Genomic DNA, 24674 nt, shown 5'->3' on the forward strand with positions numbered 1-24674 from the left:
CCAAACGTCAGTCACTCGGTCCAAAGGCAATTATACTTAAACGTAATCATACTTATATATCCTTTGGACAACGCTTAGAAGCAATTCATGGACACGTGGCATTTTCCGACGAAGGCAAATGACGGAAAACATACACATGTACGTTAAATTGTAGTTCGTAAGGCCAAGTCACCCACCATTCTCCGTCTATTGACGGTTGACGGTAATGCCACGCCACGTCATTCGGCCCCGTCTATTACCCACGGCGCGAAATGCGTGAGTGACGTAGAATTTTGATCCCTGCTTATTGAAACCAAACGACGGAGGTATGGGTTTCTGGCCACTGAGTCTCCAATAAGTAACTGACCAACCCCATCTGAAATGTATTCATAAAAGCAGATAACCAGGAAAGCTAGTTCACCGAAGGCGGAGCCTTATTTCAGCCTGTTTAAGGATGGGAATCGCTGTTTCACGCTGCCAAAAATCGTCACTCAAGTCACTGGTTCGAAACAAGTTGTTCTGTACTGGGTCCAAAATCTATGGGCTAAGGTCTTTAAAACGGCTTCGTCTTGGGCTTCGCAAAAGACTCAAGACTGTAAGTCCAGGTGAGTTAGTTATTTCATTCTCGGAACCTCCTTTTGGGGATTTTGATGGCCGTTCCACCAGTCTGTTAAGTTAATGTTTAGTACATTGTGCCGATCAGTTATGTGAATGAAAGTTGTTGGAATTTATAGCCTGTAATGGAACATGCTGATGGGGGGTTTTAGTATTTCATATTTCCTGTTCTATTTTTGTATTCTGCCTTAGATGTTCAAATCTTGTGAAGGGTTTTGATCATTATTGTAAGAAAGATGGTGAAAGGTCCATTTTTTGGGGGAAATTTTGAATGACTTTCTGTATAGGTTGCTATTCAAAGTCCCTCTTTTAATTTCGTAATGGGAGGCTCAGAATGTAAGTACCTCTATTAGGCATGCATGTTCCACCTGTAATTTGGGAAGTCCAGAGTGGTTGCTCCTGACTTTTAGATAGTCATCGTCTATCTGTTTATGATTTGCTGCGGTGACTGTGAGCTCTCTATTCAAATCAACTTCATCAAAAGGATCTTGATATGCCAAGATGACAGAATGTGAATGGTAAAATCTGTCTAGTCCTCCTCTGTATGCCCTGATCAGAGGGAAAGTCATACTTGCATATGTCTCTAGCTCGTCTCCCCTCGTTTCTAATAGTTGGTAACAACCATGTAAATAGACGTGCCTTAGTCTCATCCCATTATAAGAAGTTTAATTTGTTCTCAAAGAAAATTGAATAGTCTCATCCCATTATAAGAAGTTTAATTTGTTCTCAAAGAAAATTGAATAGATGCCTTCTTATTACAGGTGTTAAATTTCACCTCAAGGCTGTTAAATGTGATGTGTTTTTAAGAGTGGGCATCAGTAACAGAGTTTTTCTTATAAAGTGCATTTTTGCGCTTGTGGAATGCCTAAAAGGAACTAGAGTAAGCTCAACTACCTGGGAGATCATAGCACATGTCTCTTGTGACTAGTGGGCGCTCAATTCAAACCATCGCATTCCAAAGAATCTCGTACCAATGGGACATAGTGTGAATGGTAAAATCTGATTAGTCCCCCCCTCTGTATGCCCTGATGAGAGGGCAAATCATACTTATATATGCTTCCAGTTTGTCTCTACTCTCTTAAACTTTTTTATAGTTGGCAAAAAGGATCATGGGCCAGAGTGTGAATGGGAAAATCTGATTAGTACCCTGCTGTATGCCCTGATGAGAAGGCAAGTCATACTCGTATATGCCGCCAGTTCGTCTCCACTCTAACTTTTTAATAGTTGGTAATAACCTTGTAAACAGGTGTCCCTTAATCGCATCCCATTATAAAAAATTTAGTTTGTAGCAAAGTATTGGATATTTACCATCTTAAGACGTGTTAAATTTCACTTCAATGCTATTAGATGTATATGTGTTTTAAAGAGAATGACATCTGTAACACAAAGTTTTGCTAATGAAATATTTTTTGTGCTTATTGAATGCCTAAAAGGAGCTACAATAAGCTCAACTACCCAGGGGATCATAATACATGTACTTGAAAGCTAATGCAGGGAAATTATTGGACTTTGCCCAATCCGAAAATGCAATGCAAGGCAAAGATGAGTTCTCACCTGACCTGGTCAACAGAAATATGCTAACTGAACGTACTGTTCTTTGTTAGATCTTGGTTTAGCTGGAGTAGAATAGGTTTCCAGTAGGGTCTATGTGGTACAACATTTTTTGAGTGTGTTCAATTAGAATGCATTTGTATGCTTGTGGAATGATTGAAGGGAACTACAATTCGGTCAACTACCTGGGTGATCATAATGCATGTTCTTGAAAGCCAATGCAGACATTTTATTTCACCAAATCTAAAAATGTAATGCAGGGTAGAGACGAGTTCTCACCTGAGCTGGTCGACAGAAATATGCACGAAATATGCACGCTGAGCAGACAGTTCTTTGTTAGATCTTGGTTTATGTGGATCCAAATAAGTTTCCGGAAGAACACACACTCTCTCTCTTTCTATATATATATATATATATATATATATATATAGATATATCATAAAATCTTATTTAGTGCTCTTTGCTCTTGGGTTATGTGGAGCCAAACAGGTTTCCAGGAAGGTTTTTTTATTAAACCTTATAACAACTTATCTTCTCTTAAGCCAAGTAAATCCTGGTTTATGTGGATCGAAATAGGTTTCCAGGAAGCTCTCTTTTGTGCCTTTGTTTTTAGAATCTTTTATCATATGTATAGTTTATTAGCCTAAATTCATTTCCAAGGATCTTTCAAGAAAGAGGACCAAACTATGTTCCATGCTAGATTTTGGTTTTTGAGGGTCAAATATTTCCTCCAGGAAGTCTACACATGTTCTTACACATGTTTTCTCAGCCACTGAGCATTTTGTCCTGTTTAGCTAAAGCCTAAGATACAATTTCATTGGGTTCCTTTAGAAAAGATGACTGAACTCTGGTGTTTTCTAAATATGTTCTTAGAATTCAAGGGCCTTTGGATTGGGGTTAGGGGGTAGTAAAATAAAATTAACATACTTTTCTTTTGCTTGATGTTGTTGTTCTCCATGATTACTGATTTCAGGCATTGGTTGAAGTAGGTCAGTTGAGAAAGTTTGCCCAGAAAGAGCTGCCAGCAAAGAGCACCGAATTTTGTAATACGTCCAACTCAGAGTTTGAAGGCAATGACTTAAGTATTTTTCCAGGATTGCCAAATGATTTAGGATTACAATGTCTAGCAAGGGTTCCTCGTTTCTATCATTCTAGTCTTCGTGCTGTATCCAGAGCATGGCGCCAGTCAATTGATAGCTGCGATTTCTTGGAGCAACGGAAGCTGCTTGGCTGCTCTGAGGATTGGCTTTATCTTCATATTGGAACGTCACCGCACTTGGATGAGAGGAGCCAAGGTAAGAGAGTAAGATGGCAACTTATTGGTGGTTACAGCCAGTGGCATGCACTAGATCCACAGAGATATAGGTGGTACGCACTTCCTCCAATACCCTATGATCGAGCTCTGAGTGGAGGGCAAGTAATTTTGGGTGCCGCATCAGCAGTCTTGCAAGGAAAGCTTTATGTGATTGGCGGTGCTCCATTTGGTAAAGCAGCAATAAGGTACTTCCTGGTCCTGCTTGTAACTTTCTTAAAACATTCAAAGATGATTAAATCAACATCGTTATGTATCTATATCTGGCTATCTTCTTATTTTCTGCTGAAACACAATCATGGTGGAAAGAGCAATATAAAAAGACCCTCTAGTCAGTGGATAGTTTCAATCAATCGTCTGAATGGCCATTGTATTAAACTGCAAATGCAATTTGAACTCTGGAAAGTGCGTTTATCCTCTGTTGCTTTTAATAAAATGTCATTTGAGTGGTTAATATATTTCATCTTTAAAGCAACTAAGGAGAAAGTCCTCATTTGAAAACCCCTTAAACGGTACCACAATAATGGTGGGAAGAGCGATACAAAAAGGCCCTCTGGTCAGTGCATGGTTTCAATCAATCATCTGGATGGCCATTGTATTAAACTGCAAATGCATGTTCTAGAATGTAATTTAAATTCTGGAAGGTTCATTTATCCTCTAATTTATGTGAGTAAAATGTCATTTGAGTGGTAAATGCATTCTATTTTTAAAGGAACCAGGGAGAAAGTCCTCATTTCAAAACCTGTTATTTACCTTCACCGCTGAAAGAGCCTTTGATTTTATGCTTATACAAATTACCTCTTCCATTTTCTTGCCTACCTTCTTCCTATTTAATATTACCATGTGTGGATTCATTTGTTTTGTTTGTCACTAGGGGCTTTTGTATAATACAATGTCGTTACCATTTTTATTCCACGCTAATACTGAAAATTATGTGCAGGGATGTGTGGATGTATGATCCAAGAAAGAACAAGTGGAGAAGGATGGCATCCATGTCAACTCCTCGTTTTGGTTGCCTTGTAGGGGTAATTGACAACAACCTGTATGTAGTTGGAGGGTCTGGTATGTGCCATCTCACAGGTTATTCCCTCCCTTGCTTGGAAGTTTATGATCCCATTACAAACACATGGAGGTATGCAGCAAGTGCACGAGGTGCCATTGCTGACAATCCTTCTAATCCTCTTAAACATGTAGCAGTGGTAGATGGGAATTTATGTGTAACAGGACCACAGAGCATTCGAGGTCGTATGAATGGGGGCATGTACGATCCCGTTACAGATACATGGTCCGAAATAAAGCCGGGCTTACATGAAGGATGGGGGAAGCCAAGTACTGTTATGGATGGTAAGCTCTATATTATTGATTTTAGTGGTTATAAGCAATATATTCCAGAAGATGATCGCTGGGTGCCTGTAAAGTGTCAGCCTGAAGATTTTCTTTTGGGCTGGGATCCAAGATTGATTTTAACAATGTCAAGCAGCAAAGAAAAGATTTACTTGGTGGGTACTATGGGGTCTGCACTGATCGCCATGATTGTTCCTGTAAAGAATGGGAAGATCAGTCAAAATATCAGATGGCATACAATGAAGCTTCCAAATGGTATAGATTTTTTAGGTAGCTTGGGGCATTGTACTTGCCAGATTCTTGGTTATTAATGTGCATTAAATGCAATATTCATTACCAAGTCTCATTTCAAAATTTGTATATCCTCACCTTCTACTGTTCCCAATCAGGGTTGTTCTTTCCTACTTTCTGTTTTCTTGCTAGTCTCTTCACGCTCTGGGATTGTGCTTGGGAGATCAAATATAGAATCCTCAAGATCCTTGGCACTATTTGGAAGAGATGCTTTTTGATTTCATATGGCCAATACCATACGTATTATGGTATTGTGCGGTATGTTGGAAGAATGATGTGCATACACATCTGTAATAATTGCAAATAAACTGTGTGTAGACACTCGTTTGATAATGGTCAAAGTTCTGTCTTTCAACCCCCTCTTTCTCAGTTTAATCTCTCTGGCTTCCAAGTTTTTCAATAAAATCTTCTAAACCTATCTCTTTCTTTCCCATTCTTTATTTTTAAATGGAAATTGTATCGTGATATTTTGCATTACGAGGGTCCATCATCAAACAGACATAGATATGCCCCATCCAGCCAGGAGGGCAAGCATCAACCAGCTCTTTCATGGCAACCAGCTCTGATTTAAAAGTTTTAGGTTCTCCCAAATGGACTGAATTAGTCACCTCATGAAAGGTTGCTGGACACAGTCTTTTCCACTTAAAAGGAATATTAGTCACCTCATGAAAGGTTGCTGGACACAATCCTTTCCACTTAAAAGGAATGCACTTCACTGTGATCATATCTCAGACATACAAGCTTGCCTGCTTAGTTATTCATCCCCTTAGTTTTTATGCAAAGGAATGCACTTCACTGTGATCATATCTCAGACATACAAGCTTGCCTGCTTAGTTATTCATCCCCTTAGTTTTTATGCAACTAGCATATCTTGAAAGTAATTAAGCTTTCCTTGCATCCTATCGAGCGAGGAGGGCAAACATAGCAAGCAGTACTTTCATGGCAACCAGCTCTGATTTAAAAGTTGCAAGTTCTCCCAAATTGACTGAATTAGTCACCCTATGAAAAGTTACTGGACACAATCTTTTCCACTTAGAAGGAAATGTTAGTCACCTCATGAAGGATTGCTAGACACAATAATCTTTCCACTTAAAAAGAATTGCATGTCAGTGTGATCCTATCTCAGACATGCCTGATTGCTTGCCTGATTATTCAACCCCTTAAGTTTTTTATGCAACGACCATATCCTAACTAAAAGTAATTAAGTTTTCCTTCCAATTTTGCTAGTAAACCTCTTACCTAGCTAATGAGAAAAAATAGCTATCTGAGTAATCCACAAACGACGAAGATCTCTCTTGCGTTTACCTCGGTGGGCGGAAACTAAGGCTCTAGCTTTCCGTTGGTTAGCAGTTCGAAAAAGTTTCGAATGCCCCTCGAGACCCTGATACAAATGCAAGAATTTTTTTCCCCGACATCGATATCTAGATGCCCAAATTCCGTATGAATCGATACATTTCAAAAATAAAAGAGAAGGATAAGATATTTAATCGACCTAGCACTTGCATTATCTATATGACCTATCTAGCACCTATTATGGAATAAATATTATCCTTCCAATTTTGCTAGTAAACCTCTTTTTTAGAGCCCAATTCCGTATGAATGGGTACATTTCAAAAATTATTTTTAGAGCCCAATTCCGTATGAATGGATACATAGGATAAGATATTTAATCGACCTAGCACTCGCATAATCTATATGACCTATCTAGCACGTATCACCTATCTAGCATCTATCATGGAATAAATATTATCCTTCCAATTTTCGTAGTAAACCTCTTACCTAGCTAATGAGAAAAAATATCTATCTTCCCGGAATTGTTCTTCACTCTCTCATTTAATAGGTTCTTTATCAAAATAGATATTTAACAGTTTGAATGTCTCTTCACTCTCTCATTTAATGGGTTCTTTATTAAATGAGTTCTTTATGAAAATAGAGATTCAACTGTTTGAATGTCTGTCCGGAATTATTCTCCACTCTCTCATTTAATGGTTTTTTTTTTATCAAAATAGATATTCAACAGTTTGAATGTCTCTTCACTCTCTCATTTAATGGGTTCTTTATTAAATGAGTTCTTTATTAAAATAGAAATTCAACTGTTTGAATGTCTGTCTGTATAGTTAAAAACTGTTTGCATGGTTAAAGATTTTAAATGGGTTTTTTATCAAAATAGAGATTCAACTCTTTGAATGTCTATCTGCATAGTTAAAAACTGTTTGCATGGTTAAAGATTTTAATAAAAGGGATAGAATCATTTTTGGGTTTTAATAGGAAAGTGGGTTGAATGTCTATCTGCATAGTTAAAAACTGTTTGCATGGTTAAAGATTTTAATAAAAGGGATAGAATCATTTTTGGGTTTTAATAGGAAAGTGGGGTGGTGTTGTTTTCCAATCTACACATCTTATAAACTATATCTTGAATAAATTAGCCTGTTTTTTAAAATAAAAAGCATTATATCTTGAATAAATTAACTTGCTTTTTAAAATAAAAATCATTTTGTGTCATAACTTTACAACTTAATAGATAATATTAATAAATTAATAAAAAAATGAAAAATAAAAATATGAAAAAACAAAATAACAATACATCTACTTCATGTATTTTTAAGGTTAAGGTTGTAACTCTTATAAGGTTAATGCATATAGATATTTTTATATATTATAATAAATAAAAGTTAGTGTTGCAAATCTTATAATGCATAATATATTTTTATATATTATAATAAATAAATATTAGTGTTGCAAATCTTATAATGTTAAATGAATATGAATATAACAGATTTCAATTCTTATTATTGATAAATTTCTATTATATATATATATATATTCTCTAATGGTTCCAATATTAAATTTGATATCACTTTATATTTAATTTTTTTTTATTATATTGTTTTTTATTTTATATATCTTTCCTAATGGTTCCAATATTAAATTTAATATCATTCTATGTTTAATATTTTTCTATTATATTGTTTTCCTTTTAGCATTTAATGGTTTTAAGAAGAATTATTTTATTTTATTTAATATTTTCAGAATTTTATTAAAATTAAAATTAATATATAAATTTATTTATATTTAAATCTTTAAATCCGAAAATAAGAAAGATTATCTTCATTTATCACTAATATAATCAAAATTTTACGATTATCTTCTAAAATAGATTTCAATCAAAGGAGGTTTCAATTGTCACATCTGTCCATTAGGAAATTCCAATTTCAGCCATCTAAACCCTGCCACTGTACTTAAATAAGTTTTTAGTAAAACTATAAAACTATAAAATGGCAATGTGAGGAAGGTTTCACATTGATCGATAAAATTTGGTAGTTGTAGTTTTTATTTTTATGTGAAAATGTGGAATTTCAGGAAATTTAATTTAATAATGATGAGTGATGTGTTATAAACATATTCAATTTTATAAAATTATTTTTTTCATAAGATTTTCAAATTTAAAAATGAAAACATTAATAATATGTTAATATTATTTTTATTTTTATTTTTTAAATAAAAAATAATAATAACAAATAAAAATATTAATAATATGTTAATATCATTTTTAATTTCCTTTCTAAATAAATAATAATAATAATTTGTAGTATAAAGATCTAGAAATTTCTATTTCTATAAATTAAGAATAGTTGAAGTTGCATTATTATTAAAAGAGAGTGGATGATGATAGTCTAATGAGTAAATAAAATTGTAAATAATTATTATATTATATTTAATTTCAATTTCAATGTACATTATCTTTATTACTAAATTTTATCTGGAAAACTCTTATCTCTATAAATTACATCACATCGGTGAAAGGTAGTTGGAGTTGCACTATTATTAAAAGGAATGGATGGATGATTTACGTATGTAAGAATGATATTGTCACGCCCCTACACCTGCGGTAGTCTTCCAACCGCTTGTAGCGAGGTGCGGCACCACTGAACGCTTTCTTTTTAACAATACTAACATTCGTGGACTACGCCTACTCCAACATTAACATACTTAGTTTGTGTTTCGCAACCAAGTAAAAGCATTATCCTTTATACTCAATGAAGCCCATACTCATTCATTATCCATATGCAATTAACCGAGAACATCAACAATTGCAAACAAGTATAAAGGGGAGGGGCAACTCCCCGTAATGTGAGTCTGCCCGACAGTTTTATTAAGAATATCAGATTACAATACAACAGTGTGTCTTGGTCGAACCAATTCTCACATTTAACCAATTTTACAATACAAGCAACCTGCTTTACAACCGTGTGCACCTTTGCACAAGAAGAAGTGCTCACCCGAGCCACTCGACCTTCTTACCAAGTCCTGCACACATATCTCGAACCCCGACACGCTTGCCACACTCCAACCGGCATAAAATCCAAAACTGCACCTTATAAGATCTATGCATGAGATATGCGTAGTCTCTTTTACCCCTGCGCAGTTTTCTACCTCTCTTATGCGTATGAGTGAATGTGAGTTCGATGGTGATAATGAGCTCCAAGCTCCCCATATATATATCCATGCCTACGTGACTTTCATGGGGTGTGAAGCCCCATGGCCAACCCCACAAAGCCCCCATAACACATGCGCATATGCTTATTAAACAAGTCGGCTTTCATTCAACCACAAGCTCCTTTGCCATCGTATAAACTGCACTCAACACTTAGTTGAATTTCTGAGTGTCGCACTTAACGTCGCATTGAACTCGCAGGAACGTCGCACTTCCACCGCAGCTCGTCGCAAACCCGTCGCACCGCCGTTTGTAGCGCGCCCGTCGTGCGCCCGCGCCCGGTGTCCGTCGCACAATCGCCCGGAGGCCTTACATCCTCCTCCACCTGAAATCGTTGTCGTCCTCGACAACATACCATCCCGGTAGCTCTCCCAAGATCATCATTCATCCATGATGTCGACCTTTCTACACAAGGAAAACATCCTTGCAACATATATAGAGACTCTTTCCCCACTATGTCCCGGCCTAGTGACCACTGCCACCAAGCTCACCATACCAAAGTATGTATCTCCATAATCCATGCTCAGGTCCATGGAAACTCCATCCATCTCATCTGCAACATGTTGTCCATATGTGTGTCTCCTCCATGTGAAGAGACCATCTCCTCAAACCAACTCTCGATGTGCCCCATTCAGGTCCATGAAGCCTCTTCATCCTCTGCAATGTGCCATCCTCAAGTCTCCATAGAAACAAGTATGCACTTGTCTCACCTATCCGTGTGCTGTCCATGATCCTCGATCAAATAAGCTCCCATGTATAGAAAGTAGTTGAGTCTCGGCTCAACCCATGCTCAAGTGTATCACCAAAGCATCATCATCATCATCGTTGTAACTCTATCACTCCAAAGTGCCTCATCGATCCTCCACATCAAGTCACTCTTCCAAGCCATGCCCATACATGTACTTTGGAAGTATGCATCCCATACTGCATCAAAGTCACCTGACCTCAGCTCCTTAACGCATCAGATCTTCTAAGTCCATGAAGTCCCTAAAAGTCACAAAAATCTCATGTCATCATGAGCTCCATGAGTCATCTCCAACCAACATCTCCATGTAGTAGGAATGCTCCATAATCAGCTCACAAATCCATCCAAGTCCATGGTCTTGTTGCACAAGAGTGTACAACCTCTCCATCAACTCATAAGTAACAAGTCTCCATGTCACACTAGCAAATCCATCTGCACAACATCCTTGTATTGGCACTCCTCATTGGATGTCCATGACACTTCTACAAGTGCTCCCACATAATGTCCCTGCATAAGACTGCCATGCTCCATGCCTCCAACCTGATGTCCATGACTATGTTGTCCATGTAGTCCAACCAAGTAGGCTCATCACAACCATCAGCCATCCTCATCCAAGCTGCTACAATCTTCGGTTTAGTGAACTCGGTCACTCAACCATCCCATCATTGCATCATCATGTCATGAGTCCCTTCACCATAGCTCCTCCACCAAAGTGTCCACCGAGACTATCTCTTGGTCTCGGCCATGAGAAGTCCACCCAAAACATCACAAGTGTGTGCCCTCCTCAAACTGCCCATGAGTCATGCCGGGCACTTAGCCAATTCTTCGTGTGGCTAAAGCATGACCCAATCCTCCACAACGATCATCAAGTTCCACCCTTGTCACGGGTCCTTGCACCTTTCGCCACAAGGCCACAAGCAACTCCAACAAGCCCTGCAACAATCGACAATCCTTGCTTTTCCATACAAGGTTCCATCCTAGCCATCCATGGTGAGATCCTCCCTAGCATTGGCAAACTGGCTTTGCCCTTTCCTGCACACGGTCCATCTCCCAAATGCCCAAATGAAACACAAGTATCATCACTTACTTCATCATCATGAGGCTCCTCCATGTGAGTGACCTAATCCATACATGTTGACAAACTGCACGATCCTGGTTCAACTTGATCAACCTCAAGTTCTTCCTCCATCGTAATCATGTTTGCAACATCTTCATCTACCACGGCTTCCTCTTCCTTGTTAGCACAATCTGCAACTTCATCTTGCTCTATTGTCCAACCAAGTTGAAGAAGTTCTTCCTCAGCTTCAACCTTCCTCTTCAAGGCTAGGAGATGCCTCACTTCCTTTTGGTTCAATTTCTTTCTTATCTTGAGCTCCTTGAGTTCTGCTTCAATCAAGTCTACTTCCTTTGCAAGTCGAAGAGCTTCCCCTCTATCCTCATCAGAAATCCCTTCCTTAACCAAGGCACGAAGAGCATCCTTTGTTTCAAACAACCTTTTGCCACATTCTACAAATCCTTGTTTTACTCTTTCTGACTCTTCAAGTAGACTCCCTTCGAATTCTTCGAAGGATGCATAACCCAATTTCTGCAAGATAGACATCTTTACCAAGTCACCTGCAACCTGAACCGGCCCTTGTTCCACTTCGTGTGAATCGGTCTCCTTCACCTGCAAGTACCCTTGTCACTGTCATGAGCAACCTTTGCTCACCAGCTCCAACCAAGCTCTGATACCAACTGTCACGCCCCTACACCTGCGGTAGTCTTCCAACCGCTTGTAGCGAGGTGCGGCACCACCGAACGCTTTCTTTTTAACAATACTAACATTCGTGGACTACGCCTACTCCAACATTAACATACTTAGTTTGTGTTTCGCAACCAAGTAAAAGCATTATCCTTTATACTCAATGAAGCCCATACTCATTCATTATCCATATGCAATTAACCGAGAACATCAACAATTGCAAACAAGTATAAAGGGGAGGGGCAACTCCCCGTAATGTGAGTCTGCCCGACAATTTTATTAAGAATATCATATTACAATACAACAGTGTGTCTTGGTCGAACCAAGTCTCACACTTAACCAATTTTACAATACAAGCAACCTGCTTTACAACCGTGTGCACCTTTGCACAAGAAGAAGTGCTCACCCGAGCCACTCGACCTTCTTACCAAGTCCTGCACACATATCTCGAACCCCGGCACGCTTGCCACACTCCAACCGGCATAAAATCCAAAACTGCACCTTATAAGACCTACGCATGAGATATGCGTAGTTTATTTTACCCCTGTGCAATTTTCTACCTCTTATGCGTATGAGTGAATGTGAGTTTGATGATGATAATGAGCTCCAAGCTCCCCATATATATATCCATGCCTACGTGACTTTCATGGGGTGTGAAGCCCCATGGCCGACCCCACAAAGCCCCCATAACACATGCGCATATGCTTATTAAACAAGTCGGCTTTCATTCAACCGCAAGCTCCTTTGCCATCGTATAAACTGCACTCAACACTTAGTTGAATTTCTGAGTGTCGCACTTAACGTCACATTGAACTCGCAGGAACGTCGCACTTCCACCGCAGCTCATCGCAAACCCGTCGCACCGCCGTTTGTCGCGCGCCCGTCGTGCGCCCGCGCCTGGTGTCCGTCGCACAATCGCCCGGAGGCCTTACAGATATAATCCACTGAATAAGTAAAATTGTAAATAGTTATTATATTATATTTATATTATATATAGTCTAGAATAAGTAAAATTGTAAATAGTTATTATATTATATTTATATTATATATAGTCTCAATGTATATTATCTTTACCACTAAATTTTACTAAGTTTAAGTATGAGAAGAGAGTGGATGAATATTTAATGTATAATGTCGTGATATGTTATTATTATTATTATTTTTAGTTAATAATTATTGAACTTATATATATATATTACATTTTGAAAAATTTAATTAGAATTTGACAATTTTTTTGGATCAGATTTTAATTTTTGTTGTTTAAAATGAGTTTTTGATTATATATATGGAGTCATAACTTTGAAATTCTTTTGGAGCATTTGGATTGTGGAGAGTTTACAACTCACACTTGTGATTCCAAAAAACCGCTATTGCATTCTGGATAAATTAAATTGGAAAATATACTAAAAACCATTCTAAAATATAAAAGAAATAAAGTATGTCTACATATAGACAATTATTAAATTTCAATATAAATTATTTTTATCAATATATTAAAATAATATTTTGTCTACAAATAAGAAAAGAACTTTAAACTTATCCGCCAATCAAGGCTTCAATTAAATATTTACTCAATTGGTGTGATGAAACTCATTGGTATATGACCATGTTGTCTTATCCTAAGACCAGGTTGTCTTATCCTAAGTAACTTAAAGTAAATATCAAACCCATTAGAGAGAACCCCTACCATTTAAGGTCAGAAAGAATGGGGAGACGAGAGCCAATAAAAAAAAAGATAGACACGAAAAATAAGGATGTGCAGGGTGTTAATGCTCACTATTCTTATGGTGAGGGAGGGAATTTGTGTATCTCTCTTATGAGTATGTTAGATCTTATCATTTTATTATTAATATTAATATTATTATTTTAATTTATTGTGAAGATAAAGATAATATATATAAATGAAAAATATTATCAATATAAAAATGAAAAATATTATTTAAAACAAGTGTTACATGTAAATTAACAAAATGATTCTCAACATCTTCCCAAAGCTAACTGGTCTTTTTGTGATTGTCAAGTTTGATATTTGTGTAGACAAAGATAAAGATAACACATATAAATGAAAATATTATTAAAACAGAAATGAAAAACATTATTTAAAACAATAGTGTTACATGCAAATTAACAAAATGATTCACAACATCCTCCCAAAGCTAATTGGTCTTTTTCTAGTTGTCAAGTTTGACATTTGTGTAGACAACATAGTTTTTTTTTTTTAAAGAAGTAGATTTTTGCCTTTAGAGTTTTATTGTATTTTTATTTTTTATTACGAACCTCTTTGAATTTCTTGTGATTTCATAGCAAATTTGAAACAAATCTCAATGGAATTTTAGACGAATTTTGTGAAATTATTCATGTTTGTGATTAGTTTAAGATTTGTGAACCGAGTGGATTAGCTTGTGACTTATATGTGAGCTCAACTAAGCTACCTAAGCTACCTAAAGAAATAAACTCTAATGAGAGAGCATCAAAGAAATAATAGTTTTGTTATTTTATATTTTCTTTACTAATTTTTAATTCTATTTAAAAACAAATATCACTAGTCTACATCACCGGTGACAATACAACTCAATTTGAAGTATAAACAATAGTTAGAAAGATAATCAATTTAAGCAACATAAATAATATAAACATAAACAAAAAGATGAACACAAATCCTTGTTTTAATTATAGAATTAAAATGACTATACTAACATTCATGGAAAGCAAACATTCAATCAAATCCTAATTTCCTATTCAACTAAAATCACAGATGCATATAGTAGTATATAACTTATAAGATTTTGTTGAACAAAATAGTTGATAGATAATATTAGTTTCCTTTCAATAAAAGTTCATCTAGATAACCCCCTCCTCCTCAAAAAGAGTCATATATATATATATATATATATATATAATTTATTTGACAAACAAATAATGTTATTGTTCTAATCAACTTTAATAAAAAATTAAGAAAAAATATCTCTATGTATAGGAATCCATTAAATGGATGAAATCATTCTCCCAAATTGTCCATAGAATCTTGGATAGATAGTGATCGGGTGTTCTGTTAAGGCACTCCTTGATGTGAAGTCACCGGTCCAATTCCCTACCTCAATTGAGGTGATATATTAGACATGATGAAGATGTAGTTCTACCAAGGTTACAAAAAAAAAATCATGCTCCTAAATTAAAAGTCTCATTGTTAAAGACATTGTTAAGGATGTCCTAATTGACCATTAGTTGCTTTTTTGTTTAACGTAATCCAAATTTGCTCCAATTTTCAAGGGATTTTTCTTGATCTAGAGTCTATTTTCCCAACTCCTTTCATTTAGAGGCAATGTCCAGTATCCTTTAGGCTTACTCTCATTTTACTTGGACAACTGGATTTAGCAAATGTAAGAATTCAAAAAATTAAGAAATCGGTGCAGCACAGTAACCAACATAATTAAAATCAAGGAAAACTTTGTTTAAATTGAATAAGATTGCTAAGGTATCAAAGTTAAACTTTGCTTACTAACCTTGTGTTGCTTTTAATTGCATTTTAATGATATGATCCAAACATCCACGACCCGTTGAATGCAAGTAGTATCTATCGAAAGAAGTCGAATGTCAAAATTTACCTTAATTGTTTGTTAAACTTGATTAACTTGTGGGCCCAAATGGGTGTATATTCAAGCATCTGGGGAGCTGGTGGTTAAACTATTCTAAGCTTAAGGCTAGCCTGGATGGGCAGATACACAAAGTAGATTCCAAATAAAATATAACAAAATGCAAATTGGATGCATGTCCAATTCATTTGAAAGTTGATAAAGGTAATCCACTTATCCAAGCATATGGAGAAGCAAAGAAATATCACACGGATGGATAAAGGAAGATGTCAGATGGGTGGGGAAGAAATCCGAAATTTCAGAAATGCGACAACACTTTCTAAAATAAAAGAAAAATGGGAGTTTCACACAAAAAGTATTAAAAACAGATTATCAATACATTACATCAGAAAATAAGCAAGTCAAAATAATTTTTTCTTAATAGGATCCCCATTTATTTTGGAAACAAATGGGAGGATGTTGTATACTCGACAACAAATTACGACACATTGGAAAGAACCCATTATCTCTGATAAAATAATATTAATCATAATAACCTTTAAATTATATTCTTAAATAATTATAAGTATCAAATAAAAAACCTGATTTTTAAGATAAAGATAAGTCAATCATTCGAAGTATTCATTCTTCATCTATTATTGTTCCAAGAGCTAAAAGATGGAGTTCGTTTATTATTAATGACATTAACTAATCCTGAATTAGAAGTTTTAAGTCCAAAATTTAATATTAGTAAAACAAATTGCAAACGTTTGTTCCTCATGTATTTTTAACTTGCCATTACTTCGCTGTCTATGAATGTCCATAGCGTTGATGAAGGTCCTTAACATCATATAACAATTGATCCAATTCTAGCGAGCATCCATAGCTCTGTCGACTTTCCTTATACATCCCACATTTTATATAAATGCTTTCAACCTCTTATTTATTTTGATATCCTTTTTATTTATACAATTGTATTTTTTTTGCAATTTTGGATATATAAGAAATAGGGTGATGCAAGGGTTATTTTTGTTGATTTTCTAGTAGCATATAAGTCGAGAAATTTTCAAAGTGATAACTATTTCCAATGATACAAATTGATTTCTTTTAAAACATTCCAATCCTTAAGTAGTTATGCATGAAAATTCAAACCATCACATTAAGATCCTTAAACAATAAATATCAAAGTAAGACAATAAACAAGAGACGCCATAAATTACCTTAGGAAAACCCCACTCCAAGGGGAAAAAACCAACAACCTTTTCTTATGTGAGAATGCCCAATTCAATCCAATTTGTACATCAAAATAGTATTTCCTTGACAAGATTACATAGGAAAATATTGACTAGCAAGATGACCTCCCACACGTGCCAATCCAACCCTCCAATATCCAATACAATGATCCATTCAATTATATTCATAAATAGGTCTGCCACAGGTCTCTAAGAGGGCCAAAATTCAGCCTCTTCTTCAGCCTCAGAGCCCACACTATTCACAAAGATAACGTGCCTAAGGTCGGACTGTTCCACAAAGAGTATGCCTCAGTCCTGCACACTATTCCATAGAGAGTATGCCTCACTTCTGTGCATTGTTCCACATAGAGTATGCCTCAGCCTAGTGAGCTTTTCCACAGAGAGTATGCCTCAGACCAATGAGATTTTCCATAGAGATTATGGATTAGACTAGCAATCTTTCATGCCTCAGTTCAATGAGTTGTCTTCCTCAAATATTAGATCCAAGTTATGTCTTTGGGGAGAGAAACATACTCTATTTATAATAGTTCGTCCATGTGAAAAGGTGTGTTTCTTGGGGTAGGATGAATCGATATTGGAAGGGATGATTGGAACACTAATGGGGTAAATATAAATTTAATTTCTCTCTTTTGATTTTATTAATGAAAATATCGACCGAAGTTTCTAATTTCCAACACTCCCTTATAGCTATGGAGGTACTTTTCATTCTCTCTCAAGATCAATCTCCCCGATGAACTCACTGGTCTCTCGGTAATAACCTAAGAGAGATATCACAAAATCAGATGTATAAGTCTCATCATAAGGAAAGGTTCAGAGAATCAAGTTCATCAATCAACGTTGTTCGTGAATCCAAACTCTCTAAGCATATGAATGTAGAAATTTCTTGTAGATTCAAACTGCTTATGTAATTTGCTAAAACAAAAGACTTGAATCTACTCTACTCATCAATGGAAACAATTAAATGATCGATAAATCACAACATAAACATGAGACAAGATTCAATCACATATGATCAGAGATTTATCTAAGGGGAGATCGACTGCTCAAAACCCCTTCCTATCTATATTGCATTAGTCAGAAAATAGAGAAGAAATACGATGCTTGCTCAAGCCCAAGCAACCTCTCCACTAGTATAATCTATCTCACTGCTTCCTATACAAGCTTTGGTCAATACTTAACTAAATACAAGCATGCCAAAGTCCCTATTTCCTTGCGTTGTTCCTCAAGGAATTAGCCCTCTATTAATTAGGGAAATTCCCAATTAGAATTTCGCAATCCCTGTAGGCCCCTTCTCTGACTACATGCACCACATGTACAATTTGGAATTGTCTACAATTGATAGTACACTGCCCTTGAACTCCAATCTCAACTAGGTAACTCAAATTCTCTACATGCATGAGTTAATTTAGGCTAATTGATGAGTTTAACTAGGTGATCACTCAGTGTGAAAAAAGTTACACACCCTTGATTGAACCTCCACTGGTTCTACTAACAGTGAGAACTAGTTACACTGAAAATAACTCAAATCAACTGAACTAGATTGCTACAAATTAGCAATCAATCATGTAGAAATGAACTCAAGTGTCTCCAACTCGAATTAACAGATTTAACTGAGTGATAGGAGCCATATCACTTCAGTTAAATTCCTCCAAGTATTTTTATGGAATTAGAATTCAAAAGAAAAAACTCCATGGGGAGCAGGGCTTGGACGATGGGGTAACAATGGCGAAACCCTAGGATTCCCACCTGCTGTATCGCAGGCTACCTGGATTGTGGTGGTTTGTAGACTCCCAAAGAATGGTGACTGATGCGGGCCCAACTATGGGTTTATTTTTTTAAGTTGTGACCTCTTATTGGGACCGTAAAAAACTGTTCAGGGTTTGCAGTCTCGACCCAACGTTTTTTGTTTTTTCCTATGTAACCCGTTTCCACTGCAGCCTGACCCTCCTAGTCATACGGTGGATTGATTTGGGGGTTTGTCGGTTACCATGGTAGAGGAGGACCTTGTGGACTATGAGGAGGACCCCATGCCTGAACAAGAAATATGGGCGCATCAAAGAAACCCGGCTATGGACCCTTGGGGGAAGAGACCGATTAGCTCGACAGCTGCTACTCATATGACGCCACACTCGTCGCACACCAGAAAAAAGCAACATCGGGCTGTCAACATTGAGGATTTTCCGGTTTTGGAGTGTCCCCCTCTCTCGCCGGCCGCGCTGCACCTTCTAGGCTCTTGCTTGCAGTCTTCCCCCTCTTTCGATTCTCCCCTCCCTAACCCATCGCAACATCCCCCGACTCCCCCCTCGTGGGTCTCCCAGCGCTATCTTACCTCATCCATATCCTTGGCTCCGGAAGGTCCCTCCAATATTCAGCACCCTACTCAGTCATTCATTCAACCTGCCTCCTGCAGTTTGAACCCTCACTCCCCTATTCGCTCAGGCTGCTTCAGTTCTCCACTTCTGTCTGCTCGCCCAGCTAGATCTGCCTAGCACAACACCTCTGATCCGTGTCAAAATCTACTCAAAGAAATCCCTACTGGCAGGCGCTCCGACAAGCAGAAAAAAGGCCGACGCCTTAGGGCCATTGACTCAGAGATTAACTTGACCTTTGGGGAAGACGTCCAAATGGCCGATGCACTGGATACAGCGAGGAAAGTTTTGGTAGGATGTGTGCGAGGTTGCACCTATTCGGTGGAAAGATTGCGACAATGGACTGAGGAGATTTGGGGTACCCTCCTAAAGGAACTGCCAGCTATAAGGGTATTAGCCAAGGGATGGTTTGCTCTACACTTTCATAGAGTGGAATACACAGAATGGATATTGTCGTAATTTTGGCATATCGAGCTTGCTCTAGTCCTACTGAAGCGTTGGGATCCCCTTTTTGATTCGGAGCAAGAACAGCTCGAAGCTGGGCCTATTTGGGTCAGATTGCCGGGGTTACCTATGCAATTTTGGACCCTGCAGGTCTTCAAACGTATAGGCGATGCACTGGGAACCTATCTTGAGCACGACAAGTCTTTCGAAAGAACAGGAATTATGATTGTGGCAAGGATATTAGTTCATCTTGATACCAGAGCTGGGTTGGAAGAGAAAATCACATTACACCGCCGACACTTCTCACACAAATAGCTACTGGACTACGAAGGTGTCCATTATCGGTGTAGACGGTGCCACAAAGTAGGACATCTATACAAGGACTGTCCATTGCTCTCAGGGGTGACCTCAGAGAATTCGAAGGGGACAAAACAACCTTCGGTTGAGGAGAACAAAGGAGACAAGCAGCATGGTGAGGGTGACAAGAACCAAGGTGAGACCCCATCGGAGGCAGGGAAAGATGCTTCAATCAAGGAAAATAATCGGCGGAAAGCAGCATCCTCACCGCCTCGTACCCGCTCCTTGACTGCTGAGGAAGCTATCTCTCCACCAGGTAATGTATCATTTCCCATAACCTCTGCAATCATTTCAGATGTTATGTTCTCTGTTATGCATTCATCTCTGCATTCTCCTTCCTCAGCCATTGATCCTATCCCCTCCATTCCATGTTCCATTGCCTCGACCCCCCCCACTTTCTCCACTACTCCCACCTCTCTCAGGAAGCATTCCACCCCAGATGCTCTCTCTGACTCCATCTCTGGAATGGGATCTCATCCATACAACTTGCGTTCTCGCGCCCGTCCAAAATTTTTGGGACTGGGACTCTCACCTGGGCGATCCACTATATATAAACCTCCTAGAGGCCGCCCATCCAATATCAAATCAGCCATCAAGTTGGCTGTGGCTGATGTTGCGCGAGGCCGACAATGCACCATTGAAAGGGCGCTTAGAGCATTTGAGCCCTCTGCCCCTAGTTCCCCATGATTTGGCTCTCCTACAACTGTAGGGGATTAGCCAACCCCAAAAAGCGATTGGCTCTCAAGAGGATGGCAATGGACTCCAGATCTGACATCCTCTTCCTACAGGAAACTCTCTGCACTTCGGATATCTCCATGAAAACCCTTCAATCCATCCTACCGGGTTGGGTATTTCAGGGTATGGATGCAAACGAAAAATCGGGTGGTCTCACTATTGGTATCAACCCCAGGACTATAAAGATAATTTCATCCTGGGGAGGCTGGGGCTTTATTGGCATGGACATCTTCGTGGGGGAACTCAGACTCCCATTAAAAGTTATCAACATCTATGCCCCAAACCAGAACAGAATGGATTTTTGGCTCAATTTTTTGGATAATAATCTTGTCACTACTTCCACCATCACTGGGGGAGATTTAAACTTCTCGTTGGGTATGGAGGAATCCTGGGGACATCATGCACAATTAGATCCTATATCGGAGCAAATGGGTACGCTACTGGACACCTACAAGATGGTTGATGTTCCCATGAACAAGAAAGTCCCCACTTGGCATAACAGGCGAACAGGGGAAGCTGCTTTGGGACAGAGATTGGACAAATTTCTGATCCATGAAGACCTCCTCTGTAAGCTCCCCCTATACAGACAATGGGTCGGCATTGGTGGCTTATTCGACCATCTCCCCATATTCCTTCAAGTCAATGGTCCTACCAAGAAGCCCCATCCTCCTTTCAAATTCTTTTTCGGCTACTTACAAGAACCGGATTTCATCAATCTCGTGACTGATTTTTGGAAATCACAACCTCCGCTGAGGGCTCAGAGGATGGCGGCGGATTTTTGTGAAAGACTCAAAACTCTCAGAAGCAGGACTGAGGAATGGTCAAAGAGGAAGAAACTTAGAGATGATCAGCATCTCATTGATATTGAGCTACAGATTGCACAGCTAATGGATGAACGGGGGCTTGGATTCATAACAGAGGATTCAAAAGTGCTGTTGAATAACCTGGAGAAGCAAAAATCCAAACTACTACTAGACAAAGAAGAATAGTGGAGGTTGAAAAGCAGAGCCACCTGGCTGCAAGCGGGTGATGGCAATACAAAGTTCTTCCACAACTTTGCAAATGGCAGGAAGGCATTGAATACTATCTGGCAGTTGCCTTGTGAACCTGATGGATGGGCCTCATCACACCAGCGATTAGCCAGGTTGGGTACATCACATTTTAAAATACAATTTACTACGTCGACAACTATTAATCTCCCGGATATCATTAACCTGGCTGGGCATTTCCCAAGGTTTGTGGAACCTGATTCAGTTGAGGACTTGATACAACCGGTCACTATGGAGGAACTGGAAGCAACATTAAAGTGGTTCAAAAAAGACAGGAGTCTGGGTCTGGACGGCTGGCCAGTGGAGTTGTACCTGGCCTTCTTGGAACTGTTGGGGGAGGATCTGCTGGTAGTCATTGAAGAGAGCAGAATCAATGGCCATATACACCCTCCCATGAACTTCACCTATATTGCCTTGATTCCTAAGTTTGATTCCCCCACCTCGTTCAATGACTTGAAGCCCATTTCCCTTTGCAACTGTCTATACAAAATCATCTCTAAAATTATTGCTAACCACATCAAGCCCTTTCTATCTAACCACATCTCCCAGGAGCAATTCGCTTTCCTTGATCATCGTCATATTCAGGATGCCATTGGAACAGCCTAGGAAGCCCTTCGTTCCATCAAATACAAAAAACTCAAAGGAATCTCTCTCAAAATCGACCTATCGAAGGCCTTTGACAAAGTGAATTGGCTTTATCTGAAAATGATCCTCTTGCATTTAGGCTTCCCCCCCGTCATTATATCCTAGATCATGGGTTGTATCTCTTATGTCTCTTTCGCTATTCTAATTAATGGATCAGCCACTTCATCTATCAATATAGATAGAGGAATCAGGCAGGGTTGCCCTCTATCACCACTCCTTTTCTTGCTAGTCATGGAAGGACTTAGCAGACTTATAGCAACTGCAAAAATGAGCGGGGGTATCAGTGGGCTAAAGATCATGGAGCACTTTTATCTTACACATTTACTTTTTGTAGATGACATACTGATATTCTTGAATGGGAGTGTCCGGGACACCACCTCCCTGAATGAAATTCTGAGTCTTTTTTGTAGAGTTATAGGGATGGAAATAAACAGAGAAAAATCTACCATCTCCCTATCTGATTGCAAGCCACAGGAATCTCTCCTTGCCAATAAAAAAATTATCTTCCAAGAAACAGACTTGTTGGAGGGAATCAAATGCCTGGGATTCGGGCTCAAACCCGATGGATACAAGATTGCAAACTGGACCTGGCTTATCACAAAAGTGGAAAAAAGAATCAGCTGCTGGTGTCATAGACTACTTTCTAGAGCGGGCAGACTAATCCTGATTAAATCGGTTCTCGAAGCCACCTTGGTGTACTGGATGTCACTAGCCTGGATACCAAGAGGTATCCTCCACAGAATCCAACAAATCTGCTGCAAGTTCCTATGGAATGGAAAGAAGGAGGGCAAGACTTTTGCCTGGGTCAAATGGACCAAAATTGCTACTCCAAAGAAATGGGGAGGATGGGGACTTAAATTACTCCCAGCATTCACACAAGCTTTGGCTGTCAAACAAGGATGGCTCCTTCTAAAGAAAAACAGTCTATGGGCGGAGGTTATTCATCACAAATATATCTGGCCACTGACCATCACTGACTAGATTAGAAAACTGAACTGGAGCAGAAAAGGTATATCGGGAATTCGGAGAGCCATACTCAATTCTATGTCCATTATAAAAGAAGGCTTACTTTTGCAAATTGGAAATGGCACATCTGTGCGCATTGGTATCAACCCATGGTCGAGTTGTGGAAACTCACATTTATTACTAGAGGGGTTGGTACAACATCTAAATAACAACGACATAAATTTTCTTGCTCAGATTGGAGACCAACAGAATTCTGACCTTTTTTCACAAGCCTGGTTGAGTGAACAACACTTGAATATCCCTATTGAATGGAGTGGCGCTTGGCAGAACTACATACTGGGCCTTACAGAATCACATGTCAGGTTAAGGATGGCAGAAGACGAACTTATCTGGTCACTTTCTAAATATGGACAATATACACCGAAATTGGGTTATGACAAAATTATTGAAGATAAAAAACCTGCGGTCATCAAAGACTAGTGGGTGTCTCTATGGAAATTAAAAACCCCTCCACGCACTAGATTACTGATGTGGAACATTTTGGCAAACAAGATCCCTACTGCTACCTATCCTAAAAAAAGGGCTTTCTCAGGACCATCCCTTTATGTCCTATGCCTACAGGACGAGGAATCGACCCACCATCTCTTCCTCTCTTGTCCCACCACCAGGAATATCTGGTCACAGGTCATTCAAACTTTAAACTTGAATATGAACTGGTAGGGGGAGGATATTATCGCAGCTTGGGAACTCTGGTGGTGCACCTCAGTGGAGGAAAGACCCCAAAACCTTCCACTCCTTATCTCATGGCACATATGGATAAAGAGGAATTCTATCATTTTTGAAGATAGACAAGTCAACTGGAATCTACTCCATCCTATCATCTGTGCAACCTATACGGAACTACCAATTGAAAACAGACAGGACAAGCCTAGGATCATCTGACATGAGCATATAAACAAGGAATTTCCATGGGCCTATTTTGATGGAGCCACTAAACAGCAGGGCTGTGGGGGTGGCATTCTATTCCACTTATCGGAATCCCATTACTTTCAGATTAGCATGGGTCTAGGACTGGGTACAAACAACCATGCAGAGCTGATATCACTTCAACATCTTTTATATTTTGCCATTAACAAAAACTTCCAAAATTTGCAAATCTTTGGCAACTCAAAGAATGTTATTGATTGATTTAACAACAATGCTGTCTGTTC

General features: G+C 38.4%; 1 protein-coding gene across 2 annotated transcripts; it reads left to right on the plus strand.

Moving 5' to 3' along the window:
* The first annotated feature begins 256 nt into the window (after positions 1–256).
* LOC149181026 (F-box/kelch-repeat protein At1g22040-like) lies at positions 257–5467 on the plus strand. Of its 2 annotated transcripts, none has more exons than XM_089416416.1 (3): positions 257–584; positions 3132–3645; positions 4398–5467. In XM_089416416.1, the coding sequence occupies exons 1-3, from the start codon at positions 434–436 to the stop codon at positions 5110–5112; spliced, it is 1380 nt and encodes a 459-aa protein (XP_089272542.1). In that variant the 5' UTR covers positions 257–433; the 3' UTR covers positions 5113–5467. The 2 variants fall into 2 exon arrangements, with proteins under 2 accessions (XP_089272542.1, XP_089272543.1); XM_089416417.1 differs by having other exon boundaries at positions 258–584; positions 3135–3645.
* The last annotated feature ends 19207 nt before the right edge of the window (positions 5468–24674 follow it).

Source organism: Pinus tabuliformis, chromosome 3_2, assembly GCF_031772625.1.
Source record: "Pinus tabuliformis cultivar Carrire ecotype Pingquan chromosome 3_2, CPIR1, whole genome shotgun sequence".
In the NCBI taxonomy this organism is placed as follows: Eukaryota; Viridiplantae; Streptophyta; class Pinopsida; order Pinales; family Pinaceae; genus Pinus; species Pinus tabuliformis.

Bases quoted from the DNA above. Each gene is read 5' to 3' on its own strand.
- LOC149181026 (XM_089416416.1), top strand. From the start codon at position 434: ATGGGAATCGCTGTTTCACGCTGCCAAAAATCGTCACTCAAGTCACTG. The intron at 585-3,131 runs GTGAGTTAGTTA...CATTGGTTGAAG, and splicing joins ACTCAAGACTGTAAGTCCAG to TAGGTCAGTTGAGAAAGTTT. The intron at 3,646-4,397 runs GTACTTCCTGGT...AATTATGTGCAG, and splicing joins TTTGGTAAAGCAGCAATAAG to GGATGTGTGGATGTATGATC.